The sequence below is a fragment of the Apodemus sylvaticus genome, chromosome 3 (assembly GCF_947179515.1).
Source record: "Apodemus sylvaticus chromosome 3, mApoSyl1.1, whole genome shotgun sequence".
NCBI classification, from domain to species: domain Eukaryota; kingdom Metazoa; phylum Chordata; class Mammalia; order Rodentia; family Muridae; genus Apodemus; species Apodemus sylvaticus.
In genome coordinates this window covers 134,159,989-134,184,701 of record NC_067474.1, presented here as the reverse complement: position 1 = coordinate 134,184,701, position 24,713 = coordinate 134,159,989, and the positions used below count along the sequence as shown (strand labels likewise).

The window sequence follows — 24,713 nt, the reverse complement described above, 5'->3', positions numbered from 1 at the left end:
CTTGTAGATCAACTCAGAAATCTGCCTGCCTCTGCCCCCAGAGTTCTGGGATTATAGACATGTCCCAGCTGGAATTATAGTCTGGCAATAAAACATTCATTTAAATACATTTTTTGAGAGTGAATGTTCATGTAGAGGTGAGGTCTGGCGTTGAATACCTTTCTCAAATTCTGTAGTTTTAGTATTAATATTTATTTCTGTAAATGCATGTGTGTAGGTATGTACACCTGTGCAAGTCCAGAGGCCAGAAGAGAACGTCAAAAGACTTGCTCTGTCATCTACCACCCATTATGTTGAAGCAGAGTCTCTCCCTCAACCAATTTTCTCCGAGAGGTTGGAAGCCAGGAAACCCCAGTGAGCACCCACCCTCCTTGAAGCTGGGTGGGAGGCATGTGCAGGGTACCCAGTTTGACACATGGGTGTTAGGACACTCAGGGCCTCCTGAGCCATCTCTCCAGCTCTGGTTCCAAAAGAATATGGCAATCCACGTATGTAATTTTAGCATTTGGGTGGCCGAGTTAGGAAGTTGGTGAATTCAAAGCCAATCTATGGTACACAGACTGTCTCAAAATTAAAAAAAAAAAAAAAATTAAGGTGAAAAAAATGTTTCAGAAAAGACCTTAAAGGGTGTAGCAATCGAATGACCTCCAAAACAGAGCCAAAAGGTTAATTGGTAAGACTGGTGGGAGAGATGAGGCCAAGTAGTGGCCAGCCTCTACTTTCTGGTCTTTGCTACCAGCAGTGGCAAATAGCAATTTGAATACACAGGTGGGCTTGTCTTAAATAGGCAAAGCCCCACACTATTTACTAGCACAAAGGTCTTTTTAAAACCTGCATCTCTCTGGGAAGTGAGTTGGAAGCTTGTGACAGAAATGAAGTCTAGAGACCCATCCCATGGGCAAACACCAATCCCTGACACTATTAATGATACTCCGTTGTGCCTGCAGACAAAAGCCTAGTATGGCTGTCCTCTAAGAAACTCCACCCAGCAGCTGACTCAAAGGGGTGCAGAGACCCACAGCCAAACATTGGATGGAGCTCGGGGACTCTTACGGAAGAGCTGGGGGGAGAATTGAGGGCCTCAGAGGGGATAGGAACTCCATAGGAAAACCAAGCGTCAACTAACCTTGACCCTTGCGGCTCTCAGAGACTGAACCGCCAACCAACGAGCATACATAGGCGGGACCTAGCTCCCCACCTCTTCCCCCAGCATAAACACACACACACACACCTTCCCCCAGCATAAATACACACACATACACTCGGTCTTCATGTGAGTCCCGAACAACTGGAGTAGGAGCTGTCTCAAAAGCTGTTGCTCAGCTGTGGAATTCGTTTCTTTTAGCTAGGCTGCCTTCTCTGGACTCAGTGTGGGAGGATGAGCCTTTCAGAGACTTGATGTGCCAGCGTGGAGGGTTAACTCAGAAAAAGGGAAGGAAGGGACGGGGAAACCGGGAGAGGCGGCAGCAATGGGGATGTAAAGTGAATAAATTAAAAATTAATAAATTTTACAATCACAAATAAAATAAAATTACATTTCCAGCATCCCGATTGAGCCAGGCTACGTAAACCATTTTAAAACATGGAAGGTGACACAGAGGGTCCTATTCTCCTGGGCTGTGGCAGGGGACACCAAGTGTGACTGCTCAGGAAATGTCTGCAGAAGATTCATTTTATCGCACGAGTATAGTCAAGCGAGTGAGGCGCCCATAGGCTTTGACAAAGATGCCTGCCTTTCCTTCCCTCAGCTCCGACCCGCACAGCTAAAAAGTACCATTCCCACCTACCTCAGCGTGCGCCACACTTCCGGGGCGGGGCGCAAACGCGATCTGTTTTCACTGCGTCTGCGCTTTGGATGAAGTTCTCGGACCCGGCACCGGAAGCCAGGCTTCTACTTCCGGGCCAAAGCCATGGCGGTGGCAAATTCAAGTCCAGTCAATCCAGTGGTCTTCTTTGATGTCAGCATTGGCGGCCAGGTGAGGCGCGGGCGACCTAGCGGGTCTGTGCGGGCTGGCTGGACTGGGGTAAGGGAGGCAGCCGAGGGGACCCTCTAGCCCTCCCGAGACAGGCTGGGCCAGGCGGCGGAGGTGGGCGCTTCCGAGCTGCGTGGACAGCGGTCGTGGGCTGAGTATTGCGTCTCCCGTTTCTTGCAGGAAGTTGGTCGCATGAAGATCGAGCTCTTTGCAGACGTGGTGCCTAAGACGGCAGAGAACTTTAGGTAAGGATCTACTTCAAGTGAACCAGAGCTGAGCCTGAAGCTGGCCTTCCGATCAGTCTTTGCCATGTCTGGCCCTATCCATCTATTCATTGCCTTCGAGCTCTGTGGTCTGGGTATTGCACTGGCCAAATAGCTGTTGCACTGGCCAAATCGACTTTGACCGATTCTTTATCAATTTATATCACTAGTCTACATGCCCTGACCCCAGCCCGATCATTTAGTTAGTGGACATGCTGGCCCCAGTGTGTGAACTCCCCAGAGATTAGAAGTGTCTCCTAGCGGTGATGGTTCAGTGGCTGAATCGTTCGCTCTTTGTTTCCTTTTAGGCAATTCTGCACTGGAGAGTTCAGGTCAGTCTCAGATGTGTTTGACTTCTCCGCCTACTCCTGAAGGGTGCCCTGAACGTTTGCTGAGGGTATTGGAGAACCATGAACAGGTCTTGAGTAATGGAAGATGATGATATGCAGAGAGAGGGTGACTCCTTGGATGTGTTCTTTATCTCTCTTCTCCCATCCAGATCTTAATGAGAGTCCTTTTAGCCCCTAAATGGGAAAGGCCCACAATTGTTTTTCATCATTCCAAGTCTCTTTCCTTTTCCTTTACAGAAAAGATGGCGTTCCGATAGGATACAAAGGTAGCACCTTCCACAGGTAAGGAAGGTTTTTGGCAAACTGGAAATGCAGTCATCCCTTGGTATCTGTACAGGCAGTCCTGTACACCTGAGTACAAAACCTGCGGAGGATTAAGTCTTGTTTTAAATGGCTTAGGTTTAAATGTTCAGAGCTGAGGTTGTAGCTTCGTGGTAGGGAATTCGTCTGGTATTCATTAGGCCCTGGATTCTGTACTCAGCACCACATAGCCTGTGCACAGTGCCTTACCTATCCCTGACTTTATGTAATACTGTATTGTAGAAACAATACCAAGGAAAGTGTGCTGTACCTGTTCAGAGCAGGTGCGTGGCCACATGGCTCCTGTTCCCAGTTTTTATGTCGGTGCTGGAGCTCTAAACTCAGATCCTTAGGCTACACAGCAAACACTTTACCCACTGAACCATCTCCCTGGCTCCAGGTTATGACTTTAGCAGAGGCTTTGCAGTAATTACTGTTACCGGGCAGTCTGTAGGAACCTGCCTTTCATGATCTCCCGACTTTCTATATTTACTTATTTTTGTTAGAGTTTGACAGAAGTTGCTCCATTCTTTTTGGTTTGTTTTGGTGTTTTTTTTGTTGTTGTTGTTTTGTTGTTGTTGTTTTTTGATACAGGGTTTCTCTGTGTAGCCCTGGCTGTCCTGGAACTCACTCTGTAGACCAGGCTGGCCTCGAACTCAGAAATACGCCTGTCTCTGAAAGACATGCATCACCACTGCCTGGCAAGTTGCTCCATTCTAATCCTGAAACTGTCCGTGTCTCCCATGTCAAGGGCTTTAAAGCCACAGTCTGTAATCCTCCCTAGCATTCTTGTCAAGTAGTATGTGTTTTCAAGGAAGGAAACGGAGGCTGAGCAAAGCTACAGGCCACACCTGGTGTACTAGCTAACACCATCGAGTCTCTGGGTGTGCAGCAGTCCCTTCACATAGCTTTGCTATTGTTCTTTTCCCCCAAATTGCATTAAGCCCTTGACATAATTTTTTGCTTTGGTGACTTGGTGTCAGCCCCGTTCTGATGGTCAGGTGCTAACTCATATACCTAAGATCAACACTCAAAGGTGCCCCTGAGTTAAAACTGTGCTCGCTCACCCTTTTCTAGGCTTCAGTGATAAACAGTGAACTTCAGAATAAATGCTCATCTACCACTTCAGTGACTGAACCACTGGATTTTTCCTCAGGATTTTTTTTTTTTAACTCTGTTTCAGGGTCATAAAGGATTTCATGATTCAGGGTGGAGATTTTGTTAATGTAAGTACTGCTTCTTTTCTTTGTTATTTTTTTCCAGCAGGACCCTAGTCTTGAGATTTAAGAACAGTAGCTAAGTTAGGAGAGAGCATGGGCATGGGGGTGTTCTGTAGAGTTGCTGGCTATCACTAACTGTGTCTGTAGAACACATCACAATACTCAACTTGAATCATAAACATCTATTGTCCAAACCCTAGCTTTTTGTAACTAGAACCTGGACTTTGCTGGCACACCTAGAGGCGATCTGAGACGGCTCACACTCACTGTTCACAGAAAACTTGGAAATTACCTGCAATTTTTCCCTTAAAAAGCAGCTGTCTGCTTCTGTCTCCTGTTTTTCCTTCCACTTCTACTGTCACTGTTTTAAAAACTCAAGTTTTTTGTTTGGTTGCTTTTGTGGGTCTTTCTCTTTTTCTTTTGGAAGCTAAGGTTTTAATCACAAGCTAGTTAGCAAGCAAGGGATCAGGTCAGGAGAGACTGGAGGTTTAACAGTTTGCTGTACACGCTGAGGTAACCCAGTAGATCCATTCTTTGCAAAAAAGACCGTGACTGACTGGGTCCCCATCCTAGACTTGGGTTGTGGCCAATAAGCTAGACTATTTCTTTCATTTTTTAAAAAAGACTTATTTATTATATATAAGTACACTGTAGCTGTCTTCAGACACCCCAGAAGAGGGCATCAGATCTCCTTACAGATGGTTGTGAGCCTCCGTGGGGTGCTGGGACTTGAGCTCAGGACCTTCAGAAGAGCAGTCAGTGCTCTTAACCACTGAGCCATCTCTCCAGCCCCTAATCTCTCTCTCTCTCTCTCTCTCTCTCTCTCTCTCTCTCTCTCTCTCTCTCTTTCTTTCTTTCTTTAAGATTTATTTTATTATGTACAGAGTGTTCTTCCTGCATGTGTGCCTGCAGGCCAGAAGAGGGCACCAGATCTCATAGATGGCTGTGAGCCACCATGTGGTTGCTGGGAATTGAACTCAGGACCTTTGGAAGAACAGTCGGTGATCTTAACTGCTGAGCCATCCCTCCAGCCTCAGAATATTTCTTTCTTAAACTGCTTTTTCCTTACCTACCCACCTCTGTGCATGCGGTTTCCTTACTGTTAACATTGTTATTTGGGTATGTTACTAATTCCTTTTGTCTGAGAGATGCTCTTACTCATTAGATGTACATTTAGTTAGATTTTTGTGAGTCTTTAGAGATCTTCACTCCTACACGAGGTTGCAGTGGCAGGTTTTAGGCTGAATCCTGTTTTCACTTAGGCAGCCTTTCAGCTATGTGGTACTGGCAAATCTGGGGATGGAGAGATGGCTCAGCAGTTAACCCTGTTGACTCTCCGGAAGACCCAGCTTTGATTCCCAGCACCTACATAGCCATCTGTAACTCCAGCTCCATGAACCTGAAAAACAATAAGGGGTACATGGGAGGGTTTGGGGGTGCAAAGCAAAGGAGCAGTGATGTGATTATAATCCCCAAAAAATATAAAATAAATTTTTAAATAATAATAAATGAATTTTAAAAAGGAAAAAAAAGCTAGGCTTAAAGTGCAACAGTGTTTCTCCATGCATCCAGTATGTATGTGCCTGTGTGTGTGTCTGTGTGTGTGTGTGTGTGCTTAAGAGCATGCAAGTGTACAAGCCCATGGATGTGGAGGCTAGAGGAAGACATCAGGTGTTTTCTGTCAGTCACTACCTTACTGCCTGGAGACAAGGTTTCACTAGATGAGAAGCTGCTTGGTTGTGCTAGGACAGCTGGTTGGCCAGCTCCCCTTACACACTGGACCATTCTCCCAGCCTTCTCATCTGCTTTCCAGGGTGCGTAACACTCCAGGCCTCTGATATGTCTCTTTTCTACTCAGGGCGATGGTACTGGAGTTGCCAGTATTTACCGGGGCCCATTTGCAGATGAAAATTTTAAACTTAGACACTCGGCTCCAGGCCTGCTTTCCATGGTAAGTGAGGTTCAGTCAAGATTTGGGGTAAGATTGATGGCTGGTTTCTGGTGCTTTGTTGAGGCCCAGCTCTGTCCCTTGGAATCAGGCCTCACCTGCACCTAGCCCCTCCTTCCTTAGTGTGGTTTGATTTTGTTGGGCAGGATTTAACAGCTATGGAAAACAAAATGAACTCTTGACTTGTGCCTTTGTTTGCACCAAGACTGGGCTTTAGCCTCAGTGTTGAGTGGGCTTCCGAGGCTGCTGCTCACCTACTCTGCACTCATCTTCAGGCATTTATGAAATGATCCATCGCAGCTGCTTTGTGTCAGACCTCTGGGCAGAGCCTAAGGGCGTAAGCATGATCCCTGCCATTGTGACATGCAGTGCCTAACAGACAACGCACATGCAGGTGACCAGCCATTGTGACATTCAGTGTCTAACAGCAAATGCACTTGCAGGTGACCAGCCCAGTGTATAATAGTTCACACCATCGGTGCGCTGAGTGAGGGCACCTCAGGGTACATGAAAGAACCCTAATGGCCTAGAGGAAGCCTTCCTAGTGGAGAAAGATCTGAGTCCTTACAGGAATCCTGTACTCAACTCCTTACGAGGAAAGCGGTTCAGGTCTAGTGGATATACTCTGCAAAAATCCCAGCCCACACAGAAACACAGTGGTATAGTCAGGGATAGGACAGGTCACGTTAGCTTGATTCTTGATTCTTTTCTCTTTCTATAGTGCTGCAGATTGAACCTAGGGTCCCGTGCATGATAGGCTATAGCCTGCCAGCCCTTTGCAACTCTTTATTCTTTTTATTTTGAGACAGCACCTGACCATGTAACTGACTGCCATGAAACTTGGTATATAGACAAGGCTGGCTTCAAACTCAAATAGATCTACCTGCCTTTATGTTGTGAGGCCACCACACCCAGATTATTTATTATCGTGAGTTGACAGGCGTGCATGATGGTGAGGGTGTAGTTCCAGTGTGTGGGTATGTGGAGGTCAGAGGTCAATTCTGAAAGTCTCCTGTCTCCTCCTGGATTCTGGGGTTAGGCTCAGGCTGTCAGGCTTAGGGAGCCTTTGCCCTCTGACCCTCTGGCCAGCCCCTCAGCTTCTGCCTGCTTCTTCCTCTGCTTAAGATGGCCTGGAAGTCATTCTGTATCCCAGGGAGATCCTCAGCTCAACTGTCCTCCTGCCTCAGCCTCCAAAGGAGCTGGGTTTACAGGCCTGCACCAGAACCATCTGTAGCATAGTTGTCTTGGCTTCCTCCTCCTTGTGAGTTCTTCAAAGGCAGGGACAAATCACTTGACCTCAAGGCCCTCTCGCCTGCCACAGAAAGACTCAGAGGAGCGACGGAACAGTTAATAACAAAACAGAGAATGACAACTAAAAGCTATTGGGTGCTTACAGCACCTTACCTGTCGTAATTCATTTTAATACTGACCCTCCCCTCCCTTTGAGATAATGAGCAAACTGAGCACAGGCAGGCTGCATCAGTGAACTGAGATCACACGGCCACTGATAGAGTTCTGGGGCTTAATCTGTGTCATCTGCTGCAGGGATAGGCCCTGAACATAAGCTGCACCACCAGAAAGGAAGATAAAGATGTGTCCACGGGAACAGGAGGGTCCCTCAGCCACACAGATGTGTTGTATGACTGTTACTGTGTCTGTGCTAGCAAATGAATCTGTAGGAACAGCAGAGTAGAGGTAGATGGAATGTGTGTCCTGTGAAGTGTGCCCGTTCCTGGGCAGGAAACTACTCTAGCTGGCTTGTGGCGGGCAGGAGGGAGTTCCTCTTTTCATCCGTTTTCTTTTGAGACATGATCTCATCATGGAGCCCTGATTCACCTGGAAGCTCCGTAGATTAAACGGACTTCAGTCCGCCTCCATCCTCCTGCTTCTGTCTCCTGAATAGCCATGTGTGAAGGCCCCAGTTCACTTCCCAGCATGGTTAAAGAAAAGAAAGATCACAGGGATTTCCAAAGTATAATATACGATATAGATATATACGATATCAGATTAGAAGTGACCCCAGACATCCACTGCATCCAGTGCTTAAACAGAACTAGCCGTTTCAGATTCATTATGCATTTGATTAAAGCTAGTGCCCCATTCAGTGTGAGTTCTGCGCTTGCCTTAGCAGTGGTGTTTTGTAAAATCTGTCCTGTCAATACCACCCCCCACCCCCCACCCCCGGCTGCCATTGAAGTCTCCACAGTTCCAAGTGTTCCAAGACACCTATTCCTCACCACCAGGATGGCCTTGAACTCATGCTTCTCTTCCTTTGGTCTCATGATATTGGGGTTATAGTCATGGGGGCCTATGCCCAGCCTTGTGTTCCATTGAGTGATAGCACTTTCACTTTCTATTTCCTGTCTCTTTCCCCCTGAAATCTTAGTGTAGTTACACAGACACTGTAAGGCAGCACTGCAGGAGCTCACCATAGGTTTGAGGTATGAAAGTGGATTTAGCAAAAGGCAGTTGTGATTACAGCCTGTTCGTTTATACTATGTTATTGAGTACACTAGTGTAAAGAGTATTTTGAAACTGGGTATGGGGCATATACCTGATCTCTGTGCTTGTGAGGCTAAGGCAGAATGATCTTGAGTTGAGGGCAATTCTGTTCTGTCTCAGGACTGGGCATATAGTCAGTAGTAGAGTGTTGCCCAGTGTGAATGAGGCCTTAAGTACCACAAAATACAGGGGCAAGGCTGTCATGGAAGCTCGTTCTCTGAAACTCAGGAGGCTGATTGCCACAAGTTTGAAGGCTTGGTGCCTGCCTGGGCTACAGAAATGAGACCCTATTTGTTGGGGGGGGGGGCGGGGGGACAAAACAAAATGAGCCTGTCTCTGAACAGAGTTTCTAGGAAAGAAAGGGGAAGAGATGTGGCTACCAAGTTTCAGATTCTCAGCAGGGCTGGGGTGGGGCTCAGTTGCCTGAGTGCCCAAGCAGCTTGCCAGAAGCCCGCCCTGGACTGGTCTCCAGCTGCATGAAGTAAGCATGGTGCATAAGCCAGCACTTGAGGCAGGAGGACCAGGACAGTTTGGGTCACATGAGACGTTGTCTCAACCCCATCTCCCCTCAATAAAAAGAAAAAGTAAAATTCAGCAATGAAAGATTTGGGACAGAGCAGGGCTGGGAGGATTGCTCAGTGGTAAGATTACTTCTGTTCTTGCAGAGGACCCAAGTTTGGTTCCCAGCACCATGTCAGGCTGCTAACAACTGCTACCAAGGATCCTGCATGAATGTGGTGCAGACAAAGTTACCGCAGGCACACACATATACAAGTAAATAAATTTTAATACATTGCAGAACCACTTTAAACAGTTGGTTTCATAGGTAATGTGTCTCCTTAGCTGGTAACTAATTTGTAAGTACAGTCCAGTTGTAACTAATTTGCAACTAACTATATCAAGTCCTGCAAGAAGGGAAAAGGGTATGGTGAGATAGCTCAGCAAGTAAAGACGAAAGAAAGGCACCGCTGCACACACCTGAGAACTCAAGCTCTGTCCTAGCCCTAAGCAAGGTGGAAGTGGAGAGCTAACTCCACACAGCCATTTTCTAACCTCATATACCAGGTACATGTACACAAGCACACAGCTTTTAAAAAATGTAAAAGAGCCAGGTGGTGGTGGCACACATCTTTAACCCAATACTTGGGAGCAGAGGCAGGTGGATCTCTGGTGTCATGAAGGTCAAGGCCAGCATGGTTTGCCAGATAGAAACTACAGAGCTAGTTCCAGTATAGCTAGAGCTATACAGAGAAACCTTGTCTCAGAGAGAGAGAGAGAGAGAGAGAGAGAGAGAGAGAGAGAGAGAGAGAGAGAGAGAGAAAGAGAGAGAGAGAAAAGGAAAAGGGAGGGAACCATTTGAGGAAAAGTAAAGGTACCAGCTAGAGAGATGAGAGGGTCTAGCGCAAGAGAGTAAATAAGAGCAGAATATTAATATAATATGTATTATTATATAGTATATATTTAATATGTATATATACACATTATATAATGTTTATATAATTAAAGCTATTACTTTGTATGCTAGCCTAAAAACTTCAGTAAATGCTGTGTTTGCTTAGCTGAGCAGTCATCCCTATTACAAACCTCACACGGGGCTCTGTGGGTAAAGGTGCTCATCCCCAGTCTGACGGCCTGAGTCTGTCCCCAGGACCCATGTGCTGGGAGGAGAGACCTGACTCCTACAAGACTTGACACTAAGATGACTGTGCATTGACTGCTCATCCCCAGTCTGATGGCCTGAGTCTGTCCCCAGGACCCATGTGCTGGGAGGAGAGACCTGACTCCTACAAGACTTGACACTAAGATGACTGTGTATTGACTGAAACATTTAGATTCTCAGGGTGGGGACTCTGTCCTATTCATCCTGTGTCCTTGTCTAGGCCTGGGCTCATAATAGGTGCTCAGTTAGGTTGTGGTTAGGGCTTCAGACTTTGTGGGAAATCACCTACAATGTCCAGAGAAACTTACTGTAGGTGTATTTTGTTTCTATCAGGCCAACAGTGGTCCCAGTACAAATGGCTGCCAGTTCTTTATCACGTGTTCTAAGTGTGACTGGCTAGATGGAAAGCATGTAGTGTTTGGTAAGTCTTACTCCTGTTCCATCATCCATCACTTGGGCCTGCCACAGGATACAGTGTCCACACCCACTGTGTGCTCAGCCACTGTGGCTGCTCTAGGCTAGGGCATAAGGATGTGGTGGGGATGGTAGGACAGATGGTGGGGATGGGCAGGTGGACATGGTGGAGATGGTAGGACAGGTGGACATGGTAAGAATGGTTGGGCAGGTGGACATGGTGGGGATGGTAGGACAGGTGGACATGGGGATTGGCTAGAACTCAGGGGAAAGACAAAAGTATCCCAATAAATACTTGTGAAATAAATAAGAAATGCCCCAGAGGCAGCATCAGGGAGTGGGGTTTGGGGGTTACTCATATTCAAGCCTGTACTCTAGTTCCCTGTGTATATTCCCTGTAACTTTGGGAGAGTCAGCTCACCTCACTAGACCGTAGTTTCCTTACCTTGTAAGGAGATCTGATGAGGTGCTGAGTGAACATGGTCACTGGGAGCTGGAAAACACTGTGCTTGTACCAAGAAGGGAGCCTCACTTAATGTTCTTCTGCAGGAAAAATCATTGATGGACTTCTAGTGATGAGGAAGATCGAGGTAGGTCCTGGGGGTGTCCTCTGAGTCTTTGTGGTCAGGTGTCTCATGCTTATTACTGAGGAGCTGGTCTTCTAGACCATCTGTCACTGTTCACAGTTCCAGGCTCTTTTGGGAGAGAGAGGTCCAGCTTGGACCCATTCACTAACCTGCCCAGCACTTACTGGGGCTTTGGCTCAGATCCTGATCCCACTAAATAAAATTCCATTTCTTGCCGGGCGGTGGTGGTGCATGCCTGTAACCCCAGCACTCTGGGAGGCAGAGGCAGGCAGATTTCTGAGTTCGAGACCAGCCTGGTCTACAGAGTCAGTTCCAGGACAGCCAGGACTATACAGAGAAACCCTGTCTCAACAAAACCAAATCCAAAAAAAACAAAAACAAAAAAAACCAACAAAAAACAAAAAAACAACCCAACCAAAAAAACCCATTCCATTTCTTGACATTGCATTCAGAATCCTTTGTGGCATGTACCCTGCCTGCCCCTCCATGACACCTTTAGCCCCTGTCTCCTTAGTCCAGTGGCATCTTCTCTAAGGAGGCCCTACAGGTGCCTGCCTCCTGCGCTTTGCACCCTGAGCCTGGGCCCCAGTGCTTCTCTCTACCTAAAGAACTCCTTCTTGGGATCTTACCTGCTGTCCCTGCCCAGCTCAGATGCCCCTTCTTCTGTGGCTACCCCTCCGTAAGCTGGGTCCCTTCAGTGTTCTTCTGACGTGCTGCGTGATTCCGTTGTAGGACTACGGCCTCAGTGTTCCTTTCTCTTTGATCTATTATCTTTTACTGTCAGTCAGGACACGATCCTTACATCAGTCTGTTCTTGGGCCTTTCCATAGGGGATGAAAGGTTCTATGAGGCACTGGGTAAGTGCCTGAGTGCATTTCATGATCTGTGCTTTGTTTTCTAGAATGTTCCCACAGGGCCCAACAATAAGCCCAAATTGCCAGTGGTGATCTCCCAGTGTGGGGAAATGTAATCTAGACAAGACCGAACCAGGTAAGTGTTCTCTTCTTCCTGGCTAGGAAAAGGAATCATGGCTTCAGGGAGACTTAACCACTCAAAGACGTGGATTGAGTCCATTTCCTCTGCATGTGTGCTGGGAGCAGGCACTCCTTTAGAGCAAGCTTTCTCAACTGTCAGGAGAGGATGTCAGCCGTAGGGTCATTGTGAGAAGCAAAAAAGGATGGACACTGGCAGTACTCCCCTTTTACTGGTTCACACAGAGTAACCCTGGAAAGGACTCCCTTGCACTGGGACCAACCTGGGGAGCCAGGAGACATGTTCTGGGCTGCCCTCAGAACTGACACCGTGTCCAGCCTTGGAGGTGTGAGCCTCATATGCTGCTTTCACAGGGCCTTCCTCCTAATACTCCACTGGCTGCTTTGCCTTGGGGCTTTCTGAAAAAGAACTGAGAAGCACTCCCGGGAGAGAAGACGGGTTCTTGGAGGTGAAAGCTAGTAATGCAAGTGACTTGTGTGCTGGAGCTCACTAGGGAGATGGGTCAGTCCACCTCTGGGAAGAGTCCTGGCGTTTCGTTTGCCTTTTACGGTTTTTTTCAAACCTACAGAAATGTTGGGGAAATGTTGATTAATCACCCACAAGCGTGCAGCTAGAGTGACCAGTGGTTGACATTTGCTGTGGACATCCTGTCTCCTCCCTCTGTTCCCATGCCACATCCTCTCCTCCTTAACTTCCTGCCCTCAGTGCTTTTGTTCTCATGCCCAAACTACAGACCTCTGACACTTCACCCCTAAGCACTTCACAAGGAGCCCCTAAACGTGAGGCTGTCCTAAATAAACAAAATGACATTTGAAATACATGGTACATATTCCAGACTAACACCACACACACACACACACACACACACACACACACACACACACACACACACACACAGGGTTTCTCTGTGTAGCCCTGGCTGTCCTGGAACTCACTCTGTAGACCAGGCTGGCCTTGAACTTAGAAATCCGCTTGCTTCTGCCTCCCAAATGCTGGGATTAAAGGCGTGCGCCACCACCGCCCGGCCCAGACTAACTTTTAAATCAAACAAATTTTATTTGTAGTGCTAGGGACTGAATCAAGTTTGTGCATTTGAGCAAAGTACATTACCACTGTGCTGCACCCTCAGTCCCGCTTCTGTAGATGGACGCAAATATGCACGCAGGTACCCTGGCCAGACATGTTGGTAGACTTCCCCTACTCCCAGCCACTTGAAGGGCTGAGGCAGGGGCATCACCGGAGAAGGTTTAGAGAACAGCCTGAGTAAACCCTCCACCAAAGTCCTTGTATTTTCTTGTTTGATTTTTTTCATTTGTTTGTTTTAATGTGTATGTTTCCCTGCATGCACGTTTGTGTAACACTTGTATGCCTGGTGTCGACAGAACCAGAAGAGGGCATCCAGCTCTCTTGGAGTTATAAGTGCTTATAGGCCATTGTGTGGGTGCTGGGACTTGAACCTGGGTCCTCTGTAAGAACAGCAAATGCTCTTAATCACTGAGGCGTCTCTCCAGCCCCTGCTTGTTTATTTTTAATTGCATGAGTAGCACAATACAATTTCCAAGTGAAAACTTTCAACACCAAAATAATGACGTAGAAGCCACTCTTCCTCCCAGAAGTCACTTGTCAGTGAGGTGTGTTCACCTTTGTCAGTCTGTTTTGGGGAAGATTTTTTTTTCTTAAATGACATCATGCTATAGTACTCCTCTTGCTTCTTTTCCCCTTCTTTTTATTGTGTATGTGTCTGGGTTGGGGGTGTGTGCGTGTGAGTCCATGGACCTCCTTAGAGCTTGTCCTAGGAGTTTTCAGCTGCTGAGTACTGGCTCTTCTGTAAGAATGTCAGTGCCACTAACCACTAAGCCATCTCTCCACCCATACCTAGTTCTTCGCCTCAGCCTCCCTGTTGCTGAGGTAAAATATTACCACACCTAGCTAGATATGGTGGGGCACGCCTTCAATCCCTGCGTTCAGGAGGCTGTAGCAGGCAGATAAGATCTCTGAGTTTGAGGCTGGCCTGATCTACAGAGCAAGTTCCAGGACAGCTACACAGGAAAACAAAAAAATTTTTTTTAATTTTTTTTGCTAAGTGTGGTACTACTACACATCTATAATTCTGTAATCCCAGCCAGGGAGAGATGGAAAAGAGTCTGACAAGATTAAGGACTGTCTGGACTTTAGAATGAATTCAAGGCTAGCCTGGCAACTTAGACTCTGTGTAAGAGAGGACAGATAAAGGTTCTGGGTACCAGGCTTGTGGGCCAGAGTTTGATCCCCAAGACCCCGTGGAGGAAAGAGAGAACCGACTCCTGCGAAGTGTTCTCTGACATATGTTGTGGCTTCACGAAACTGTATGCATATGTGCAAAATAAACGAATGTAATTGTTTTATAAGGGCTGGGTGTGGAGGGTTGTACTTAGAGTCTCAGCATTTGGAGGCTAAGGTAAAATTGCCACAAGTTCAAGGCGAGCCAGGGCAGCCGCTTCTTGGCTACTGAGAAAAAGAAGCTGGGCTGCTCAGGAATGCAAAGCATCTACAGGTGAAGTGGAACTTCTGGTTTCTTTGGAAAGTCAGTTTTGTCAAATGATGTTTTGTTGGGGCACACAGGTAGAAGGATGTTTTCTAAACAGACACATGAAAGAGTGTTTTGCTGAAGCAGGCACAGAAAGAAATACACCAAAAACCTTCTGGTGGGGTTCTGGCGGCTTCTTCCTGCTTCCTTGGACTTGGGCAGAACGGCAGAGTGATGTCAGCTGATACTGACTCACGTGGTGTTTTGCTGAAGCCAGAACTCTGTGGGAGGACACCTGATTGTTGGAGGAAGTATAAATAAGACTTAATGGACAGTGACGGTGGGCTTGCATAGCTAGCTTTGCAACACGTTTTTGTCTTCACTGATCTTCACTGTGTTGAGAGAAGCATGGCAGAGAACTTTGCTTGATGTCCCTGCCAGCTCTGGTAAACCCTGCTGACTCAAATGCCAGTTCAGTGGAGGCCTGGCTGTTTCTGCTGGGTTATGCCATAGCTGCTGATTTGTGTTTGCTACCCTGAACTGGGCAGCTGGTATCCTGACAATTGGAGATTGAAATCGTCCCAAGGAACTACTTCTAAACTGAATACAGCAGAGCCTCTCTGTTGCCGTTGCTGATTGATTGTTTTCTTTCTTTCTTTTTTAAAAAGATTTATTGCCAAGCGGTGGTGGTGCACGTCTGTAATCCCAGCACTCTGGGAGGCAGAGGCAGGCAGATTTCTGAGTTCGAGGCCAGCCTGGTCTACAGAGTGAGTTCTAGGACAGCCAGGGCTATACAGAGAAACCCTGTCTCGAAAAAACCAAAAAGAAAGAAAGGAAGGAAGGAAGAAAGAAAGGATTTATTTATGTATTTATGTATTTATTTATTTATTTATTTACTATGTATATAGCATTCTGCTTGCATGTGTGCTGCAGGCCAGAAGAGGGCATCAGATCCCATTACAGATGGCTGTGAGCCACCATGTGGTTGCTGGGAATTGAACTCAGGGCCTCTGGAAGACCAGGCAGTGCTCTTAACCTCTGAACCATCTCTAGCTCTGTTGCTGATTCTTGTGAATTGAACTGATGATATCCTGACAACACAGATTGGATTTGCTCCAAAGAACCATTTCTAAACAAGTCCACTTCCCCCATAACCTAATAACCTTTCTTGTCTACTGCCTCTGGTGGGTGGAGGACTGACTAGAAGGGAGGTTGGCCAGGGTCTCACGATATTACCTTGTCTACCCTGTCTCCAGCTCCTGGATATGGATGCCCTGTCTGCTTCGTGCCTGCTGAGACAGAAGGCATGCTCCATCAGGGCTGCCGGTCTCTTTTTCCATAGAGATCTAGTCAAATACAAACAACCTCAGTGACCGTCTCATCATCACCTGTGACAGGCTTGTGCTCAGAGCATCTGGAGTGTATAGGCATTCAGTAAAACTTACTGCATGAGGTGCTGGAGAGAGAATGCCAGGCATTTTAGGAAGGGGATGAGAGTGAGCAGTGCTGAGGCAGGAAAGCACAAGTGCATGCTGGGAGCACATGTGGGCCTTTCGTGCCTAGGCAGATGCTTCCTTCTCAGGCTGAATGGATACCATGAGCCTTTCTGTCACGATGGGGGCTCCCCTGGGCTCAGCCTGCTTCCACTTCAAGAGCTCCTTGCTATTCTTTCCTGTTCTCACTCATTTCTTCGATGTCGCTAATGAAGAGTTCATAAGCTGACCCCTGATCATCACGAGATATAGAAGATTACAAAAAGACTCAAAAACCATTTAAGAAATATCATATAACCTACCTAAAAACTTAGGTCCCGGGGCTGGAGAGAAGGCTCAGAGGTTAAGAGCACTGACTGCTCTTCCAAAGGTCCTGAGTTCAAATTCCAGCAACCACATGGTGGCTCACAACCATCTGTAATGGGATCTGATGCCCTCTTCTGAAGAGAGCTACTTACATTAAGTAAATAAATCTAAAAAAAAAAAAAAAAAAACTTAGGTCCCTGGCCAAACCTGAGGAGATTGTGTTTTGCAGTGCTCTGTGGAGATTGTGTTTTGCAGTGCTCTGTGGAGATTGTGTTTTGCAGTGCTCTCTTTGGCTGTTGCCACTCTCAATCCCATGAGGGTTCACCACTTAAAAACTTGTTGGGAACCGGAAGTGGTTGTACAAACCTCTAATCCCAGCACTCAGTAGGCAGAAGCAGGCAGTTCTCTTTAAGCTTGAGGCCAGCCTGTCTACACCGTTGAGTTCCAGGACAACCAAGGCTAGATAGAGAAACCCTGTCTCAGAAGGAGAGGCTTGGGGGTGGGATGGGTTTGCCCAGGAACTCTATGTTCAGGGCACAGGGATTGTACCTTGGAGATAGAGTGTTTGTCTGACACAAGATCCTAGATTCAGTGCCTAGCATCACAAGCCAAAACCTGTCTTTCCATTGGAGCCTGCTTTTAGTACAGTTCTTTACAAACTGGAAAGCCTTGGTGGGGCTCTATGAATTATTAACCCGCCTCCCTACTATTAGCAAAAGTCATTTACATCTTTCTCTGTCAAAGTTCCTTTTGTAGCCCAAGGGGAACAAATTCCTTAGTGGCTATTCACATTCCAGAGGTCCACTAGACTGGGACAGGCCAGTGGACAGCCCTGTCTGCAGTGATGGAAATGCTGGGACTGTGCCTTAAAACTAGAGCTAGTTGTTAGCCAGGGATGTTTAAGGGTGTGAAACTTCGCTGCTGTGGCTAGGCTGAGAGTGTGGGAGTTTTAGCCCCTTATAGGCTAGGAAGGAGTTTGAAATGCTATTTTTTAGCCCTGGCAAACCAAGAACTCACTGTGTAACCCAGTCTGGACTCAAACTCTGTGACAATGCTGTCTCTGCCTCCTGAAAGTAGGAATTATAAACATGCATCACTGTGCTCAGATACATTTAATTTTGAGGTAAGGTCTCATGTAATTCAGTCTGGCCTCAGGTTTGCTATGTAGCTGAGGATGACCTTGAATTTCTGATCCTCCTGCCTCCACCCTCCGAGTGCTGGGATTGCAGGTGTATATCATGACATCTGTTCTATGTGGTACTGGTAACTGAACTCAGGGTTAGGGTTAGGGTTAAGGAATAAGCAGCAGCCTGTTACTTTTCAGGTGAAAACGTGCAAGCTTCTCTAAGCTCCACGGGTGTTTGTTTAATATTTTATATGTGTGTATTGCATGAGTGTGTGTCTGCACCACATGCATGCCTGGTGCTCTGGGAGCTTGGAAGATGACATTAGAGCCATGGCAACTGGAAATTGAACCCAGTTTCTGAAAGAACAGCCAGTGAGTGTTCTTAACCACTGAGCCATCTTTGCAGCACCCCGAAGTGTTTTTTTGTTTTGTTTTTTTATTATACCTCAGGTTTGTTTTGGTTGCAATAATTGTTAACAGCCATATAGATGATATTAGGACCTATTAGGCAATTATTGTCTAGTTGAATTTTGAGGGGAGCGGAGCCCGGCTCTGACAGAGTCTCGACCTTTTGAGCATCCAAATTGCAGGCATGAATTGCCGTGCAGAGTGTTCTTTCTCATACTTCAATGTACTTCAAATCCCCAGAAGAATTTGTTAGCTGGTTTTGGTGAATTTTCACCAGTAATAGTGAGTGGCAAGGCTCAGCAAGGAGCATTACAGGGTGTGTCCTTTCATGAAGAAACCCAGCCAAGGAGGAAATGCCACCCCGGTGCTCACAGGCTTGCTTTATCATGTAGTTGAACCTGTATGATATTGCCTGACACTATAATATAGCAAGTATAATAATGATGCCAGAAAAGAGACAAGCACCCTAGATACCTGCAAGGTGTGACCACATGTGTTGACCTGCCTGTTGGGCATGTGGCACTATCCCCTGCAAAAAGTGGGCAACTGCCACCTGAGAGGTAGAATGTCTGGCTTCAGTCCAGAGACAGGCTCCTGCATTGTCTTTACATTCACAGCTCTACCATGAAAAAGAAAAGAATGGACCCGTGTGTACTGGCAAGATTTCCAAATGTAGTGACTCTTGAGATGCAGTATGCTGCCAGACACAGTACTCTGTTGAACAGTTCAGAACCTTGTGTGGAGCTAAATAAGTAGCTATTAGCTATTTATAATAGCCAATAGCTATTTATAATAAATATATATAAATATATATTATATATAAATAGCTATTAGCTATTTATAATTACTAGCTATTAGCTAGTAATAAATATACTATTAGCACACCGCTAATAGCAGATACTTCTGCTGAGTAGAGACAGCAAAGACATTCTTTTTAGTTAATGTCCTATTTCTGTTTGAATTGCCTACATTGAGCTTACATCTTCTGATAGAAACATACATTGAATGTATATGTGTATATATCCCAAGTCTTTACGTTCCCTCCTGAAGCATATCAGTTTAGAATTAATATCAGTTTAGAATTCTTGCCTGTGTTCCTCCAGCTCATCTGAGTTCAGTCTGTTCAGTGTTTCCACCAGGGACCCTTACAGCACTTAACACAGTGTATCTGTCACAAATAGATGTCTGGTTTTGTCTCGATTGAAAATACCTGAAGCAAAGACCATATTGAGAACACAGTTCCTGGTGTCACAGACCTTTGTCCCTGTTGCAGATTACAGTGCACTTATTCATTCTCACACACTTTGAGGGCCTAGGATAAACTTTCTGAATCTACATTGTGATACCAGAACTCACTGTTTCCCAGCAGGGGTGTGCCCCATAAGAGGACTGGCAGGAGAAAGACAGTGGTGATACCTGTGTAGACATGCCTTCCTCTTTGAGGACAGGTAGCCTAGAAGGCTGTGTGTAGCAAGCCATCAAAGCCCAGTGAGGACACAGACCTTGAACTACGCAGAAAACCCCAACACTGTTAACACTGTGGCCTTAGTCAAGTCATCAATCCTCCTGGAACTCTTGTGGTCCCTTTGCATGGAGACAGTGCATGCAAGCCAGTGGGTGAGCCCATGCAGCAGGTAATGAATGCCACTTGCTGCCAAGCCTGATACCTGAGGTGGGTCTCCAGGACCCACATGGTTAAGACAGCTGACTCACACAACTCCACTGAACTCCATGATGAGCCTGTCCTCACATATATAAGTAAATGTATTTAAAAGTTAATAAATGCTACATGGAGTAGGGAGAGGTAAATATTACATTCCTCTTCACATGATCCTGGGGACCCAAAAGTCTAGGGAAAAGAGTCAAGAGTTGGGAGAATTTGTCCTGTGGAATATCCCCTTCCTGTCCCTTTACCCCTTTCTCCTCACAGCCCTGTCTCTACCATTTAGGTCCTCTGCTGTTTTGGTGTGACATTCTCAAGTCTGACAAGCTAGACTGGCCTCTGTGTTTGCTTCCTGTATCCACAGTTTGTGACCCAGAACCTGGAAGTAGCACAGATCAGAACCAATAATCCTATTTAAATATTGAACTGTAAATAAAGGAATTTTTTTAATGCATGGGTTTTGTGGTTGCTATTTGTGTTGCTCTTTTTTTTTTTTTTTTTTTTTTCCTTGAGACAGGGTTTCTCTGTGTAGCCCTGGCTGTCCTGGAACTCACTCTGTAGGCAAAGCTGGCCTCGAACTCAGACATCCACCTGCCTAAGATTAAAGGCTTGCACCACTTCTGCCCAGCACTCGTTTTTAAAAAAGATTTATTTATATGAGTACACTGTAGCTATCTTCAGACACACCAAAAGAATGCATCAGATCTCATTACAGATGGTTGTGAGCCACCTTGTGGTTGCTGGGAATTGAACTCTGGACCTCCCAAAGAGCCATCTCTCCAGCTCTGTGTTGCTCATGTTTAAAGTCAAGAAAAGCCAAGGTTTATTCAAATTAAGTTTAAATGAAAAGCGTCCAGAGATGGCTAGTGACACAGACCTTTAATCCCAGCACCAGGAGGCAGAGGCAGGCCTGTGAATCTGAGGCTCACGGAGGCTGTATAGTGAGTCCTTGTCTCAAAGAATAGAGGAGAAAGCAATAAACCCCTACAGAATCATTTCCTGTGGAGAATGGGTAGATGGAAGTGGAAAGCTTTAGAGAAAAACTAAGGAAATCCAAAATACCAGGAGAAGCAACAGCAGACTCAGGTCATGGCCTGCATTCAAAAGAAAACAGAAGGAAAGCCATGTCTGAGTCAGGCCTAGGACGGGGCCAGGCCCAGCCAAACCTCAGGAGCATTGGTGTGTGCTTCTGCACAGCTGTAATGGCTATCCTGTCACCTTTCCTCTGCTTCAGCTAGGACTAGCTCTCTGGAGCCAGCATAAAGAGTCAAGTGCTGTATATATCAGAGCCTCCAACTTTCAGGGTCCTCTTGATTCACACTGAAGGACAAAGGTAGCAGCAGGATAGTCCAGGATATCCCAGCAGGTTTAAGATTCATTAGCTGTGGCCCACCACTGCTCAAGGGGAGGAGACCATCTGGTGGTATGTGTTTTGATCAAGTAGGAATCATGGAGTAGAATAATCTTTACCAGGTCCCCATGGAGTTTTTTTTTTTTTTTTTTTTTTTTTTATAAACATGAATTAGTATTTTGCCTGCTTGTGGGAGAATATCAGATTCCCTGCCATGTGGTTGCTGGGAATTGAACCCAGGACCTCCCAAAGAGCAATCAGTGCTCTTAACCACTGAGCCATCTCTCCAGCCCTGAGCCATGAAGGTCTCAAGGGAAGTTTATCATTCCCTCAGATCCCAGTTTTCTCCTCAGTAAAACAACAGTGTCATATAGTTACCTCTAGGGTTAGTGGAAGGCATTGTAGTAATACGTTATCTTAGCACTAGGGAGTCTGAGTCTGGGGCATTATAGTAAATTCAAGGATAATCTGAGCTATATCATGAGATCCTGAGGAGAACAATGGATGGGTGTGGTGACACCTGTAATCCCAGCCCTTGGGAGGTGAAGGCTGGAGAAGAAGGAACTCAAGATTATCTTTGGCTATGTGTGACCTTGTCTCAAAGTACAAGCACACACAGAGGACAGATATGAATAACATACCGGGAAATTATTTGAAAAGGGAATAATACAACATGGAAAGATTCCCTTTATGGATCATAATGTCAGGGTGAGAGAGCTGCTCTAAGCGGGTGTGGTGGTGCATGCCTTTCTGGTGGCTCTCTGACTTTCCAAGAGCAACCTGAATTCCAGAAAAGCCAGGGATATACAGCAAGACACTGTCTCAAAAACATGCATGCAAAAAGAAAGCTGTATGACGCAACTTTCATGAGGTATTTGTTGTATTCATTTCTGTTTTGGAAGGATGAGGTCTGCTGTGTAGCCATGAGTAGCTTGGAACTATGTAGACCAGGCTGCATTTTCCTGCCTCTTCCTGCTTGCTGGGATTACAGCCATGTGCTACCATGCCCATCCATTCTTTTTTCTTCCGTCGCATGGTCAGAGATTACTCAACTATATAGGCAGATGAACCAGGTCAAATTCTAGAACAGAACCTGTCTTAAAGGGCCCTTTCTGTGTACTGGGAACAAGGTGGTGGAATACAAAAAAGCCCTAAACAACTTCCTGTAGCTATGCAAACAGACTTCAGAGAGCATAAGAAATATTCATGCTAAGCAGAGGGCTGTGAGTGACTGGACAGGGTGGGATTGTCATGAGATGGGAGAGAAAGCAGCTGTGCCCATCTGGAATTCTTGTGATGGGCTGTGCAGCTGAGCTCACTGACACCTGGTACAGCTGCCCTGCCAGTCTCTGCTGAAGCCGTACGAAGAGTAAGGTGTGGCCTATGCTTACGACAAGAGACAAGCAGGTGGTAAAGGCAGGAAGTGTGGTCTGCTGTCTTTAGTTTTAGTGGGATTTTTGTTTAACTGCTGTGTCCCTAACATCTGGGACATATAGTCAGATTGGATATATGTCCAATATATATGTTACATGAACCAGAGGTTCAGGTAGAGTGGAGAGATGAAGTGAGAAGAAGAGGTTAAATTTAAAAATTAAAATAACTTGGAACAGGGAGGGGCTTTTCAGGGACAGGGGTATGGCTCCTCCAATAAAAGCTTCCTGGACACGTGTGATGGTGTGAGTTGAGCTCCTCAGAATCCATCTAAGAGCCAGATGTGCTTATAATCCCAGTGCATGAACAACACGATGGGAAGTTACAGTCCAGGGAAGCTTGCTAGCCAGCTAACCTGAAATATGCAGCATGAGAGAAGCTCTCAGCATCAGTAACATGAGGACAGACAATGGGGCCATGGTGCTCTAGACCCACACACACATAAACACATGCACACCATATACACAAAAATACTAAAATTTTGAAGGCACTTGGGAAGCAGAGGAAAGTGTATCTCTGAGTTCAAGTCCAGCCCTGTCTGCAAAGTACCAGGCCATTCAGGGATACTTCGTGAGACAGTTTCAACACAAAGGCCTGGAAGAGTTGACTGTGATGTAAATGCTGATGTATTGACTAGGGTTAAGGCAGATGCTAGGGTGGGTCAGGGTGTGTTTCTAAAGCAGAGCCTGGGGTGGGGGGTTGGGAGAAGAGGAAGCTATTTTGCAAAGGACATTCCTGGGATGTGTCCCCTAGCATTCCTTAAAAGTAGAAAGCCTTTCGGTGGTGGCACACGCCTTTAATCCCAGCACTTGGGAGGCAGAGGCTGGCGCATTTCTGAGTTTGAGGCCAGCCTGGTCTACAGAGTGAGTTTCAGGACAGCCAGGGCTATATGTCTTGAAAAACCAAATCCAAAAAAACAAAAACAATACTATCAGGTGTAAATACCCAAGGTGGTGGTGGGGAGGGGTGACTAGAAGAAAGAAGTAGAGAGTCCCCAATTTGTAACAGGAAATGAATTTCAACTGGACTTTTTGATCCTGAGGTGCTTTTTTCGTTTTCTGAGATGTTTTCTCTGTGTAGCCCTGGTTGTCTGGCACAACTCTGTAGACCACCTACCTCTGCCTCCTGTATGCTTAGAGTAAAGGTGTTTGCAGCAGTGCATTCTAATTATACCAAATTATACCAAATTATACCAAATTATAATTATACCAAAGCATGAGGCAAGTGGATGAGTGCCCCATGAGAAAGTCAGGACACTCGTAGGCAACAAAGGCAGCTAGGACAGAATTGGTACTTCAACTCACGACAGCATCTCTCCACAGCAACGTTTCTTTCCTTCCACATTTCTTATATGTGGCGTGCACGGGCATATTCTTGCATGTGTATGTACATATGTGGAGCCCAAGGCTGATGTCCAGAATCACTTTCCTTAGCTATTCTACCTTTTTCATGGCGGCAGAGTCTCTCCATCAAACCCAAGGCTGGATGGTATGGTTAGTATTGCAGGCTAGCCTGTCCTGGGGATCCAGACTCTGCCTTCCCAGGCTGAAATCCCAAGAGAGGGTTACCATGCCTACTCAGCATTTATTCTGGGTATCCAAACTCCAATCTTACCATCAGAACTGCAAGCGATCTAACCACAGAGCCATCTCTTCAGCCTCTGGTCATTTATTCTTAAGAGTTCTATCTATGCTGGCTTGGAACTTACTATATAGCCCAAGATGGCCTCTGAATCACTGAGATCCTCCTGCGTCATCCTCTCAGCTTCTGGGAGAGTACAGGTGGCTACCACATTCTGTTGCTAATGCTGTCATTTTCTAAGTGTCTTTATAACTTTGGGGAAATCTCAATCTACAGGACACGGTGAGGAAGGACCCCTGAACAGCAGCAGCCCTGGTACCCACCTCCTCGCTGCACATCGATGCCCCAAGCCTTTTCACCTGGAATACTGCCCAGATGGCCCAGTAGCCACAATCACTTCTTTGATTCATTTTTCACACTGTATAATTAAACAGATGGTTAACTTTAACCCTTGGCAACACAGAAACAAGAATATATTAAAATGTTACATTGCTTGACATGGTAGTACACATCTTTAATCCCAGCATTTGAGAAACAGAGGCAGGAAGATCTCTGTGCATTCCAGGCATAGGGAGACCCTGTCTCAAAAATAAAACCAAACAAAATCTAAGAAACATTCTCTGTTAGGCATAGATGCT

General features: G+C 46.2%; 1 protein-coding gene across 5 annotated transcripts; it reads left to right on the top strand.

Moving 5' to 3' along the window:
* The first annotated feature begins 1,865 nt into the window (after positions 1-1,865).
* Ppih (peptidylprolyl isomerase H) lies at positions 1,866-24,572 on the top strand. 5 transcript variants are annotated; one of them, XM_052177202.1, is made up of 10 exons: positions 1,866-1,976; positions 2,154-2,218; positions 2,545-2,568; positions 2,824-2,868; positions 4,070-4,112; positions 5,965-6,057; positions 10,550-10,637; positions 11,180-11,220; positions 12,119-12,207; positions 24,352-24,572. In XM_052177202.1, the coding sequence occupies exons 1-9, from the start codon at positions 1,911-1,913 to the stop codon at positions 12,185-12,187; spliced, it is 534 nt and encodes a 177-aa protein (XP_052033162.1). In that variant the 5' UTR covers positions 1,866-1,910; the 3' UTR covers positions 12,188-12,207; positions 24,352-24,572. The 5 variants fall into 5 exon arrangements, with proteins under 5 accessions (XP_052033162.1, XP_052033161.1, XP_052033163.1 ...); XM_052177201.1 differs by lacking the exon at positions 24,352-24,572 and adding an exon at positions 19,999-20,166; XM_052177203.1 differs by lacking the exon at positions 24,352-24,572 and adding an exon at positions 19,980-20,166.
* The last annotated feature ends 141 nt before the right edge of the window (positions 24,573-24,713 follow it).